Source organism: Vipera berus (assembly GCF_964194415.1).
Source record: "Vipera berus genome assembly, chromosome: 1".
NCBI classification, from domain to species: Eukaryota; Metazoa; Chordata; class Lepidosauria; order Squamata; family Viperidae; genus Vipera; species Vipera berus.
This window is the reverse complement of record NC_138202.1, coordinates 33,834,219-33,848,094: the sequence shown is the minus strand read 5'-3', so window position 1 is coordinate 33,848,094 and position 13,876 is coordinate 33,834,219. Positions and strand designations below refer to the sequence as shown.

Below are 13,876 nucleotides of genomic sequence, written 5' to 3'. Positions count from 1 at the left end.
GGTCAAGCACATATAAAAAGGATATATCTTGCATTGATAGAAATTGATTCAGAGACGGAACTTGTTAAAGATTGTATGATAAAGTGGGCTCAGAATTTTCAAGAAGTTATTACAATGGATACTTGGGAAAAGATCTGGGTGAGAAATGTAAAATTTACACAGGCCCAAAACTTAAGAGAGAACTTTTATAAAATGTTTTATAGGTGGCACTTAGATCCTAAAAAATTAGCAAGTATGTATCCGAACTGCCAGCCCAAATGTGGGAGGTGTGGTTGTGAGGATGCAACGTATTTTCATATATGGTGGACTTGTAAAAGGGTTAAAGCTTTTTGGATTAAAATTTGGTGGAATATGCAAAAAATATTCAAGAAAAGGATAAAGTTTTGTCCGCAACTGTTTTTATTGGGTATTATCACAAATACTACCGTTGTGGACACTAAGTTGATGTTGAATTTAATTACGGCAGCGAGACTTTTAGTAGCGCAATATTGGAAGAAGGTAGAACTGCCGACTATAGAAGAATGGACTTTAAAAGTTTCCAATTTGGCGGAAATGGCAAAGATTTCAGCATATTTGAAAGACCAATCGCAACAGAGATATATTGTGGAGTGGAGAAGATGGATTGATTATATCCAGAATAAATATGGGACTAAAAAGTTTCACTTAGCATTTGAATAAGTAGTGGATTTATATGATGTATAACTAGCTTGTAGTTATTTTATTAAGAGTTAAAGTACGATAGAATTTAATATTTTATTGTTGTTTGCATATTCTAGATTATGTTTGTTTGTATTTTTATACCCTGTATTAGCTCTGGGAAGTCGGGGAGGGGGGGAGGGGAGGGGAGAGTTAGGGAGGTTTGGGGAGAGGGGAGGGGATGGGAGGGGTTTTGTATTCAAAAATGTACTGTAAAACTTTTCAATAAAAAAAAGAAAATGGATCCTAGGATTAAAAAGAGAAAGGGGAAAAATCATCAGAAGAAATAGTATAAAAGAGACTCCCTCCTTGTTTTGTGAAAGATCATCCTCCAAAGGTGCTTTTTTCACGAGGCAATTCCCCACCATCCAATCAGAGCTGAAGAAGAATCTTGGATGAGAAGCAAAACGTCTTCAAAGAAAAACAAGAAAGTCCAGTTGCCTGTGAAAAAAGCACCTTTGGGGCAACCATGATTGACTGACTGAGAATCTCCATAGACATCATCCTCCAAAATATAGTAGTGGCCAAAATTGTGGAAACCTTTTGGGGAAAGTGTATTTTTGAGGTTTAATGGCTAATAACACCACTTTTTTTGGAGTTGTACCATAAAATTATATATCAATGGAAAGATAATTTAATCAAGAATGTAATGCAACAAAGTTTGTTCAATTATCTGTACTGTATTCTATGAAAAGTGATAGCCAAATAACCAGAAAAAGGAAGCACAACTTGCTTAGGTTGATATCAGGTAGCTTTCCTTCATCTGATTGTAGCCAATGAGCATGAGTGTTTAGAGAGCCAATCAGGTGTCATCTTGTTTTGGCAACGAGCCAATCAGATCACAGTAGGATTCAGTTATTGATGTCATGTATTGGAGCTGAGAGGAGGACATTTGTCAGTGTGTTATGTGATCGCTATCGAGTTGGTTGGGTTTAATTAAAGTAATGGTGCAAAGAGTTGACTGGTTGCCCAGAAAGTGATGTAAAATAAATTAAATGAACAAGGCTTACAGTTATAAAGAAATTAGAAGAAAAACTGGTGGAAACTTAACCAAAGGTGGCATTTCTACTGTACACTTTTCCCAAAAGGTTGCCAGAATTTTGGCCACTACTGTAAGGATAATACAAAGGCAGAAGTTGTAGAAGAAAATAGACAAGAGGGTGGATGAAAGCTAACAGAGGAAAAAAAAATACCTGAGACCCCCAGTAGAAAGAAAACAATAGGGAGGCACCATCTCCCCAGATTCAGTGGATGATATGCTGATGAATGAAAAGTGAAGGAAAGGAGGACTGGTGAGAACTTCTGTCCTGGATTAGATTGTAGCTTGAAGTGCTAAGAGTCTGCTTTGCCTCTTGCTTTGTGTTCATGTTGTGACTCAGGGCCAGCCTGTGGGTCCGGCAGCCGGCTCAGATGTCTCGGATGACTCAGATGAGGGGGAGGAGGAGTGTGTGGAAGACGAACCGGCTGATGATGGCTTGGAGGCTTCGCAGAGCCCCCAGCCGGGGCCCTCTTCTCAGCTGCGTGAGCCCGATAGTGCGGAGGATGATGACCCACAGCTGGCCCTGTTCAAGGACGCCCGACGCAGGAGGCAGTCGAGCAGGACCAAACAGAGAAAGGCTGTGGGACTCCTCGGGAGGAGGCACAGGGAGGCCACGCCCTGAACTCTAAATAAAAGGAGTGTTTGGGGAAGGGCTGGTTGCTGAAAGCAACCCTTCCGTTTGAGGATTCAAGTTCCAGTGTTTTTGTTTCTTGTTCTGTTATTTGAGTAATAAATCTTGGCAGACGCTTTCCAGCCTTAGACGCTCTCCAGTCTCTACTGTTTGAACAGGGGTTTGCCTTATTGCAAGGCCGGTAGCAGGCTGGTTCAGAACAGTTCATTGGAATTTGCTTCCATGCATCTTTGCACAGGATTGGTGCTTCAGACCTTTTGTAAGCTCCAGCTTCTACAATATTATATTAGTTGCGTCTTTCAAAAGAGCATTCTAAGCTACTGCATGAAGCTAGAACTCCAACTTACTACCACATCTCTGCCCGTTGAATGTTGACTGAAGGAAAGATCCCACGATGTTTGTAGAAAATACATTTATTTATTTTATTATATTGTTTAAAACATTGTTTAAAACAAAAAGAAATTGTACTTTTCTAGTTATGGGTAACCACTCTAAATTCTTATTTTATTTGACCCAGGATAGATATGTGGTATGTTAAACTCCATCAAGGGTTTAGCTGAACTGGCTAGGGGACAGGGCTTCCCTTGTCCTCCAGAATCTCTTGCCTTAGGTGGCTGCTTCACTCTGCCTAATAATAGGAGCAGCCCTTAAGTGAGGTGTAGCACGTAAGGCACCTTACATGTCTGACTTGCCTGCTCTTTTGCAACACCTCCTTAGCCTCTAGTTTGGAAACTTGAGGAGGCAAGTGTCTTTCAGGAGACTGGAGATTATATGACTGTTTTTAATATTAAATAATAACACATCTGACAGCTTTGTTCTCATATTGAATTTGAGTATTGAATTTTGAAGCAAAAACATGAAATATGAAGCAACCTCAGTGCAGGACATCCCCTTTAAACTATATTTTATGGGATAGCTGTGATGTTGTGAAATATGAAACTGCCTGTGCCTCTTTCCCTTTGGTCATGGGCACACCTTCTGGGTGAAACCAGCCTGTCGAAAACTTCTTCCCAAACGCCCTTGTTAATTTATGCAGCTGATTCATCAAGCAGCATTGCTTGTTCAGCTATTTGGGCTTTTGTAATCTTGTCTTCCTTTTTCTGGCATCTTTTCCAAGCCTTTTGTTTCTCACTCTTTTAAGAAATGTGTTGTTCTCCAAAAAAAATTGTAGGCATTAATTTTAATATTTTGAGGAATAGGGTTCCATATTTGGGCATATCTGGATGGCCACTAGATAGCTGCCAAGGGGGTAGGTCTATGGAAATAACTCTTTGTTGCCCTCTAGTGATGGTCCAGATTTTTTAAAGCTCAAATATTATAGCCTTAACAGGGTACAGGGAACAAGGATATTTTGGCCCTATTATCATATCATGCAAGAGGGATAAGCATGAATAGTAAAATATGTGAGTGAAGGGCCCAACTGATGCAATCACAAGAAACTATTGCTAAAATCCATCCAGGAGTGAAGTATTTTAGGTTTATGCTTCCTTTGAAGATAATAATGTTCCTCCTCAGAAGGAAAAAATTGCCATGTCATATTTAAATACATTCTTACCCATAACCCTATTCTTTATTAGGACTAGCATTATTAAGCAAAGTACAGAAAAGGGTTTCACTGGAGAAAGCAATCATGCTTGTTTGGAAGGATGAGCAGTAAAAGAAAGCCAGGCTGTCAAAGAACACGATGGGTGGGCATTATCAAAGCTGACACCAGCCAGAGCAAAGAAATAGTTCAAGATTGGAAGATGTGAGGAGACCTGGTCCATAGAACGGCCAAGAGGTGGACTTGATTAAATGGATAACATCATCATTATCATCACCATAGAAAAGGAGTAAGAAATAGTAAGCCAAAGAAATTAAACTCATATACTCAAAAGGTAAAGATAATTTATGCTAACCTTATTCACTGCCCCTCTCCATTCCCTTTTATCCTAGTAAAGCATCCAGGCTTCCACCATGTCTACTCTGGGGACTAAGGCAAGAATGGCTAGGAGTACCTGAATCTGGGATGAATCTGGTTATTGATGATTATAATATTATAATCACTGATTATACCTTTTATTTTTGATATTATTTTAATATATTTATTGATTAGTGTATTGTCATTTATTGAACTTTATGGTCATAAGCTGATTAGAGACTGACATAAAAATGAATTAGCATAAAAGCATTTGTAATAAGTAAAATTAAAAAAATACTTTAATTAGAAATACAGAAAACAAATATATGGCAGAAATGAAAAGTGAACTATCATTCTTTAAAATCTTGGGTTTGTGTATATTTGTAAAGTAAGCTGCACTTTTCTGAACTTAGAATATTTAGAATAGTATTTTTTTTTTGCAGTCTTGCTTTTCATGGAGATCTTGATGGTCTGCTGGCATGGCATTTAGCTGGGGTAGATCTGAATCAAACTGGTTATGATGGAAACACTCCAGCTAACGTGGTAAGAAAGACTGTGTATGACTATACATCGTATTCAGATTTCAGTTCTAGATGCAGGGAATATTGCAAGGTCAGGCTCAAAGCCTATTAAGAGGCTTTTTCAGAAGTTTTAATGGGGAATCACATTGAGGGAGATTTTGCAAGACCAACTGTATACACATTACATCTGTTCCGCATAGTTAACTCTCATGGGCAACGGGCGAATTCAGTTTAATAGTGCTGCCTCCAAATAAAGAGAAGTAGCTGGGCCAGCAAGTAAGAATTACATTGCTCAAATGGGTAATTGCCACGAATTTTATGCAAATACCTATACAATTTCAGTGTATGTCTCTGTATGTGTGTAGTGTAGTGCATGCGTGTAGAGGGAAAGAACTGCTGTCTAGCCATAGCGTTAATGCAATTAATGGAATTAACACTTCTAATTAAGTGTGTTTAGTATATATAGCTTATTTATCAATTTTTCATGTGTTTCTTGCCAGCTCAGCTGAAAGAGGCTTCTTGCCCATTACTTAAAAATAGCATATTATGTAATAAAGTCTCAGAAGAAATAAACAGCTATAAAAATGAATAGAAAATCAGATTATCAAGAAAAATAAAACCACTCACTTTTTTTTCTTTCAAACAATGGGTATCTTTCAAGCAGTTCTTGACTCTTGGATAAGCAGTATAATTTTAAACTTTAGAAAGACTGATCCTATCTTTCTAAAGTTTCAAGAATGTCAAATTGTTCTTGGTAAGGTATTAAGTATTGAAGAATTTTGGAGCAGAGCCTTGACTGGACAGTAAAACAGGATGATGCTTATAGGAACATATTGTGATATGGGGGAGGCCTGGTGGTTCAGTGGTTAGAATGCAGTATAGCAGGCAAACTCTGCCCACAGCCTGAAGTTTGATCCTGACAGGGCTCAAAGTTGACTGAGCGTTCTGTCCCTCCCAGGTTGGTAAAATGAGGGTCCAGATTGTTGGGGGCAATATGCTGACATTGTAAACCACCCAGAGAGTGCTGTAAAGCACTATGGGGCAGTATATAAGTCTGAGTGTTATTGCCATTGCTATGTGTATGGAAGATATACTGTATATATCCATTTTGCACCAAGGTGCTTCTGAGTGGAAAGGATTAGCTAGTGACATCACCATTGCCTTGGGGACACCCAGTTGTGGGTTCCTTTCATGTCCCCAGCAGGAGCTGGAGTGAAGGAGAAGAGCTCAACCCCGCCCCATGGCAGCTCTTGGTCTTGAACCCAGGCTTGCTAACCTTCTGCCCAAAGTTCCAAACCTTTTAGCCATTGTGCTCCTTAGTATATGTAAATGTGTTGGTGCTTACTGGCATTGCAATCTTTTTTTCTAATAGGCCAAGGCTGCAGGGCATGCAAAAGTCATCGAGTTTTTCAATAAGTTGACATCCTGAATGTGGTAAGTTTTTTTAAAAAATGAGCATTCATCGTTGTACCTCATTTGGTCATGCAGCACAATGTGGAAAATGGGATGAGCGAGGTCATGGTCCTCTGGCTTGAGTTTGTCATTTTGCCACTGATTTTTACAGTAACCATCAGCAAATATACTTGTTTCTCTGCTTGAAGAGTGATTTGAGTGCAAAACTGGCTGAAAGTTGAGGCACTTGAACCAGCAGAATGTTTTAGGCATCTTTCAGTTTCAGTAACAAATGTAATATAAATACAACTCATAGTACATTATTTGGCTAACCTGCAAGCGCTTCATAGTTTCAATTACAGACATGTGCATAAATGAATTAATAGCAACTAGTTTGTTTCTCAGTCTTGCCTTTCTCAAATCTTCAGGCTTTGTTTAATTACTTCCAAACGTTTCATATAACTTTCTACTTTTATCTGTACTTTACTTTTTCCTCCTGTTTCACAGCCCATCTCTAGAAAGGACATTTATGTTTGCATTGAACTCCATGAGGACACTTTCAGACTAGTCTTATTGCTCTGAGATATTATCCTTTATATCTTCACAAATTAAAGGACTGAAAAAATTCAGTCATGAGACAAAGTATTTATAAGAACAGTTGATTTTTAGTTGAGTCCTTCGGGAGAAGGACGGTATACAAATAAAATAAAATAAATAAATAAATAGTTGAGCAGTAGGATCTTCAAAGTTAACCATGTTCCAGGATTTATTTCTTTGTAATAAATAGCTCAGAAATCATTGGTATCTGTGGTCAATTTATAAGCAGAATAAACTTTTGAGTGAGAACAGATTCCTAAATTAAGTAGCCAGGATTTAACTGTATAGATGCACCACATATTTGCAGTTTCTTTTATACAAGCACACACTTTTTCTATTCTTCATTCCCAAATCCCATGTGAAATTGCTGTTTTTTAACTTTTTTCCCAACCAAAGATCACAAGACTCTCTCTCTCCCTCCCCTCTGAATTGAATTGAATTGAATTTATTATATCTCTCTGTCCCATCCATCCATCCATCCATCCATCCGTTTCTAAATCAATAATAATAATAATAATAATAATAATAATAATAATAATAATAATAATAATAATAATAATAATAATAATAATAATAAAGTTGTAAAGGACCTTGGAGGTCATCTAGTCCAACCCCCTGCTCAGGCAGGAAACCCTATACCATTTCAGACAAATGGCTGTCCAGTCTCTTCTTAAAAACTTCCAGTGTTGGAGCTCAAATTTGTATGCTCCAGATTTGCTGGCACTAGAGCTATTGGAATTGACTGTGTTGGGTGGGAGTTCTGTACATTGCATTCTTCAAACAATAATGGGTGGGAAAAACTATTCCTGAGCATTATCTGGAAACAGACAATTTGGGGATAGCATGGGGGTTTAAAACATTTTGGAATAATCTAGTTTGCTTTATTATATCAAGGATTAGTCTCCTTCTTGAAACAGACTTTGGGATACTTCTTTTTTTTTCTTTTCTTTTTTCTAATCTGTACAAAATAATACACGTAGTTACTTTCCCATTTGCAGCTCTGGATCCTAGTATAGCATATGTATTGTCCCAGTTGCCCAAGATGGTCAGTTTGGAAATTATCAATTTCAGAGATGAGTTTCAGACAGGAGGTCCCTAGAATCAAATCAACTATACTCATCAGCTTTTTAGAAGGGCAACCATGGGCATCATGTTTGTTTTCCTAGGTATTAGTTAAACTTTCTAATAATGTACCCAAACAGATTTAAATTCTGAATAAAATGAAATGAACAGGGATTTTAAAAAGTGTATTGTGCTGGTACTCATGCTGTGGATCTTTGATTGGCTGAAACTCCCTCTTCAGGGCACACTTGCTGACAACTCTCTTTTTCTTTACAGCCATTTAACAAAGTCTGCAAAATACCCATTGGGGTTTCAGGTTATTAGAAAAATGGCTCCTTCCATAATGTGGAACAAGTTTCACATTGCTTCAGATGAAATGATGAAATGCTTTCTAATGTTCTCTGGATACGAAATAGTCTTCAAGCCCTCATGCACAAAGTCCCTAGCATATATGTTTGTACAGTGCAAGATATTATGTTGATATATACATAAATATCAGCATTTTAATAGCTGTCTATTCCAGCAACCAAATTGTCAGCAACATTTTTTACACTGGAATTATTTTGCACAGATATTTTGACAGCAGTTGTGAAATATGAAACAATCAAGGAAGGCTTTATATATATATATATATATATAATTTCCATTGCTAAGCAAGGCAGTTGTTAATTGAGTTTTGCCCCATTTTACAAACTTTCTTGCCACAGTTGTAAAGCGAATCACTGCAATTGTTAAATGAATCATGTGCTCATTAAGCGAATCTGGCTTCTGCCATTGACGTTGCTTGTCAGAAGTTGACTGGGAAAATTGCAAATAGTGATCACCTGATCCTGGGACAGGGCAACTGTCAAAAATACATGCCAGTTGCTACGCACCTGAATTTTGATCACATGACTAAAAGGATTTGGCAACGGTTGTAAGTATGTCACTTTTTTCAGTCATTAAATGTATGGTTGTAAATCAAAGATTATCTGTAGCTACTTTTAGGCAGATATTAAGGTTAGGGAGGTGTTGTTTTATAGTAATACTCAAGGCAACTAACCTTCTCTCTCTCCCTCTCGTCATTTTTTTAAAAAAACCTGTTTTTTGTTTTTTGTTTTAGATACATGATGTTCCTTGATGACTGTGAGGAAGAAAGGCACTGTTCATGCAAACTCTGCTACAATGGAATGCTTATAATGTTTAGGATTAACTTAGAATGGAAATTTATTTTTTATATCTGTCCTTTTTTAAAAGAAACAAACAAAGAAACATATCCTTATTAAAAGAAATATAATGCCTATAATGTACAAGGGTATCATAGATCCAATCTGTACTCCCATAGTAGCCTGTCAGATTGCATTTTGCTTTCAGGAAGTAATGAATCAAACTGTAGTACCCACTGTTAAAACTAGGGCTTGAAACCTTTGCTGCTGCTGCTGCTCTTCAATTTTGATTACTGCAATATACAGGGCTATTGTTCCCATAATCCCTAGTCACCATGGGCAGTATTGGCTGGGAATGATGGGAGGACACCAGACTCAGAGGGGCTATTCTGCACTCAGAGCAATGCTCCTTGCCACTGAGATCTCTTGAGCTCTTTGCTGTAATTCAGTGATAGTATGGATAAAATAAAATTTAGAATTACTTAAAGTGCATAACTCCACCTTTAGCATTCTAAGAAACAACACGATCAAGTATTTGCCATTGCATTAGAAACTGAATAGTAGATTTCCCAACAAATAACCTTTTTGATATGTGAACTGAAGATGGCTGCCAAGAGGACTGGAATTTCTGTAAAGATCACCTAGAAATAATGGGGAAAGATATAAGCAAGTCTGGAAAAACTCAGAGGTTTTAACAAAGAGGGGGAAAAATGGTGGTGGTGGCGGCGGGAGGGGGGGAAAGAGGGGAATCTTAATTTCATTCAGGTCCCAGGTGAGTAAGAACTGAGAACATCCTCACTACCCCTGAAACATTGGGAAAAAAGTTGAAAAACTGGTTGGTTATGAAATGGCCTATCTTGGAAAAAAAATCTGTCTATCTGGAATGCAGCACAAGAAATCTCATACTGTGGGTGAGGATATTCTGTGGCGTTTTGTGGCATGTTCAGTTTGATTCATGTAAAGCAAATCTTAGCATAAATTTAGAGATTTCTACAGCAGGAGATGAGGGGAAACCTAGATAATTCAGAAATCAAAAGTATATCAGAATGTTAAGCAGATGAGTAAATTTGCAAGTTTCTATAGGTAGTGAAGTGAAAATTAATCAGCCTTTTAGAGAATCTGTTATGGTGGTGTAACTATATGAATTTGAAAACAACGTAATAAATTTTTGGTAAAATTTCTCATGTTTCTCAAGTAAGCATTGCATGTTCCTGTTTCAAATGCCTTAGTCTGTTAAGTACTTACAGGCCAAATACAGTAGAACTATGTGCTTATTACCTTTAAAATGTCCTGACTTGCTGCTATGGTGTTCAATAAAATATTTGGAAATTATTTGTTCAGCATGAAGTGTGTGTGTCTGTGTGTGTGTGTGTCATCTGAGACAATGTGGCATTTTACTTACAAGCAACCATAGCTGCCTGGAGCAGTGGCTTTTCACACTATTGATTTCATGCAACATACTCATCTGAATCTCTTGTTTTCCACTGAATAATCTGTTGAGTGCTTTGCAATTTTGGTGGCTTCTCACAAGATCACTCAATCCAAACAAAAGATATCAAGAAAGAAACTTTTTTATTGGGCATTTGGAGATTTGAATACGTAGACAGCAGAGGAGGATGTTAAAAGATACATTGTTAGAAACACTAACAATAACTCTCTGCATACTTTCAACCAAGAAAATACACTCAGACATGGTTTTTTTCCTGGTGTTTTATCAATACAGGTTGGTTTTGAAATTTTCTTTAGAACTGACCTTACTACTCACTATCTAAATAGTAAAATGATGCTGCAAAGATTGTGATAACAAATAACAGTAACCAAAGTCTTGCTGTAATCTGGATTGACTACATGGTTTTACAGAGAAATCTACTCATATGCAAGAATCTAACAGACTTGATAATCCTGAATTTTATTTCACAGACTTGTTTTGTCCTGAATAAGGCTTGGCTTTTTCCATGTTTTTGTCTGAACATACATTAAAGTCCTGCTTGCTCTTTGAGCTTGATTATTTCATTCCCTGACTAGGTAATATGATCAGTGCTAGTGAGTGTAGGGTTTGCTTCAAACAGCCTATTCAACCCTGTACAAACCTGAGCGACATACTAGTATACATTCTCTTCTATTGAACATACATTATAACTTATAGATTGAGCTCCAAATCATGCAAATAAACCAAGTTCAGGTGGGATATCAACTCTCTAATAACTTTAGTATCAAACCCCCCAAAGCCTGATCTGCTACATTTTCAACATCCATTAATTGGCTAGTCTTAGTCGAGAAAGTATGGCAAAGGCCAGATTGGTCTAGTTGTTAAGGCACCAGGCTAGCAAAGCGGGAAACCGTAAGTTCAAATCCTGTCTGTTATTATGAAGAAAATGAGGAGGAGGATGTATTGGATATTCTTGCTGCTTTGAGTTATTTATTAAAAAAATATGTTATATATAAAAATATGAATTATACATAATATACTCTACGTAGCAAATTATACAAATAAAATCTTAAGATAGTTTCAAAAGAAAGCCAAATGAGGTGTCTTTCAAGACACAATTTAAACTGTCCAGGACAGTGATGGTTTATAACTGAAAATAGCAAAGTAAACAATATATGGGTGCAGTCTCAATTATTGAAAATTTGTGCATAATTTTGCTTGCATAAGGTAGTGCCTCACCTGTATTTCTCTTCTTAATATGTGTTTCTTGAACTATTATTCCACTTTCGTTTACTTGACACTCTCCAGATATTTTGGAGCTACAGCTCCCAATATTCTCTGCTAACATGGGGGTTATCATCTCAGCATATCTAAGGCCATCAAGTGAAGAAGGCAGTCTGGGAATTTAGCATGAAGAATCTCAAGTCATTTTTCTCTTACTCAGCCACTCTAATTGGCTGCTTAGTATAACTAATAGTAGCACCAGATGTAGAATTTTTTTTTTTTGCTAAACTGGAAAAAACTGGCTTGATAGAGTCATAGAATCATAGGACTGGGAAGGACCTTGGAGATCCAAGAAGAGATCGGAGTATTTCCTAATTCAGAGATGGGACACCTGGTGCCCATGACAGTCAATGTCTCACTAACAAATCCTCTGCCATCGCCTAAATTCCCTCTCCCATCTGACTTTTTAAATAGATTATTTTAATTAAAAATAAAATTAGGTGGAATCTGGCCATGCTGCAAACAAAGTGCCAACTTCTAGTGTGAACTTTATTTACAAGTACAATATACCTCTAGGTCTCTTATGCATTTTTAGAAAATAATAATAATAAAAAACTTTGATGGCTCCAGTCTAATGTTTTAAAAGGAAATCTGCCCACCTCAGAAAAAAAGCCAAATATACAGTAGGACAGAAAAGAGAACCTTCCAAGGGAAATAAGAGTGGATTGGGGTGTGACCTTGATTGCTTGCCTTTTGGAGAAAGAGTGTTTTGTCACTGTAACAATGACCCTGGCATTTTATAATTGGATACGTTGCCCTTTGGTGGAGCACCCTCCAAATGCTCCCATAATCCAGATTTGACTATTGGCTAAAAGAGTTAAGTAATTCTATCACTATTACATTATCTTGGGGTATATCAGGCATCCCATCAACACATCTTTACAAGCTGAAGACCAGATATTGGGGCAATTATTTTAAAATATCAGTTCAAAGAGCTATAGTAATTTTTTAAGGATAAGCCACAGGAGTCGGGACTATTGGCTATGATGAATGGTTACTTAACTTACTTTATGAAGCCGGAGCTGCTGTAGCCAACAGGCAAACCCAAAGGCCCCGGAGTGATAATTCTGCACAACTCCTCTTGCAAATACACACACACACACACACACACACACACACACCCCTTTGGATTAAGTTAAACTTTGCAGACTAGAGAATCCCAAGACAGCATTTTCTTTTGTCTTTTGATATACAGTATGTACAACTTAGTTTACTAGACACAGTGAATTCTATGTAGCAAAGTGATGTCTGTAAAGAGTTTAGAAAGGGGGGGGGGAGAGACTATATATACTGCCCAAAGCTATAAATCCAAGACAGATATTTTCCTGATGTATGTCCAAAACCTACTTTATTTAATTTAAACCTACTCTTTCCCATCTTGTCTGAGTAGATGGGAAACTAAAAGTACTTTCACACTACTTTACAAAGGATTTATTTTATGTTCTGTTGCCATTCCACTTCAAGGTTATTGTTGGAGCCAGTAGGGATTTATGATCACAAAATAGTTGCTGCCATGGCAATGGTCAGCCACAATAATATATTCTCAAAAGCGACTTTGCACATTGGTTGATTAAAAGTATGGGTAATATGGACTTGTCCAGGCAATCTCTGAGAATTGGGCATTGAGGGAATAATAAAAAAATTATAATAGGCTATAGAAAATCCAGAAGTAGTAAGTTTCATTAGCATCTATAGTTTTATTGGCAAAGGGTGCCCTGAATGAAGCAGCATTGTCAGACTAGGGCAGACAAAGTAATAAGATTAAGAATTTCCAGGCCTGAATAGCACCTATTGGAACTTCAATGGTATCTTGAAGACCTGAATTGGTAGCTATAAGACTCTTCCTACTATAATGCCTATAAGGTAGACCTTAAATGGTCAGGACAACAACTTATTTTACGTCTACCATGATGCTGGTATAAAAGCATGAGTTGGTTATTATTTAATTTAATTTAATTTAATTTATTATCATTTCTATACCGCCCTTCTCCCGAAGGACTCAGGGCGGTGTACAGGGCAAGAATAAAACACAGAAATTTACAAAAATTAAAAGATAATTAAATGCATGCCCGATTAAAATACAATTGATACATAGTAAAAACCCCAATAAGAATGATAAAAAAAACCCCCACCAATCCCCCCTCAGGCCAGGCCGGCTTGCTCGAACAAGTATGTTTTCA

The 13,876-nt window shown here is 37.3% G+C and overlaps 1 protein-coding gene and 1 long non-coding RNA gene across 2 annotated transcripts in view; one reads left to right on the top strand and one right to left on the bottom strand.

The window, feature by feature from the left end:
- Positions 1-9,165, top strand: part of ASPG (asparaginase) — a 94,289-nt gene extending 85,124 nt beyond the window's left edge. Inside the window, exons 14-16 of the mRNA XM_081312865.1 lie at positions 4,710-4,809; positions 6,160-6,221; positions 8,941-9,165. Of these exons, the coding sequence (XP_081168991.1) occupies positions 4,710-4,809; positions 6,160-6,216 (157 nt within the window). The 3' untranslated portion in view covers positions 6,217-6,221; positions 8,941-9,165. The remainder of the gene's footprint in view (positions 1-4,709; positions 4,810-6,159; positions 6,222-8,940) is intronic.
- Positions 1-13,876, bottom strand: part of LOC308659345 — a 48,279-nt gene that overhangs the window by 30,147 nt on the left and 4,256 nt on the right. The window lies entirely within an intron of this gene.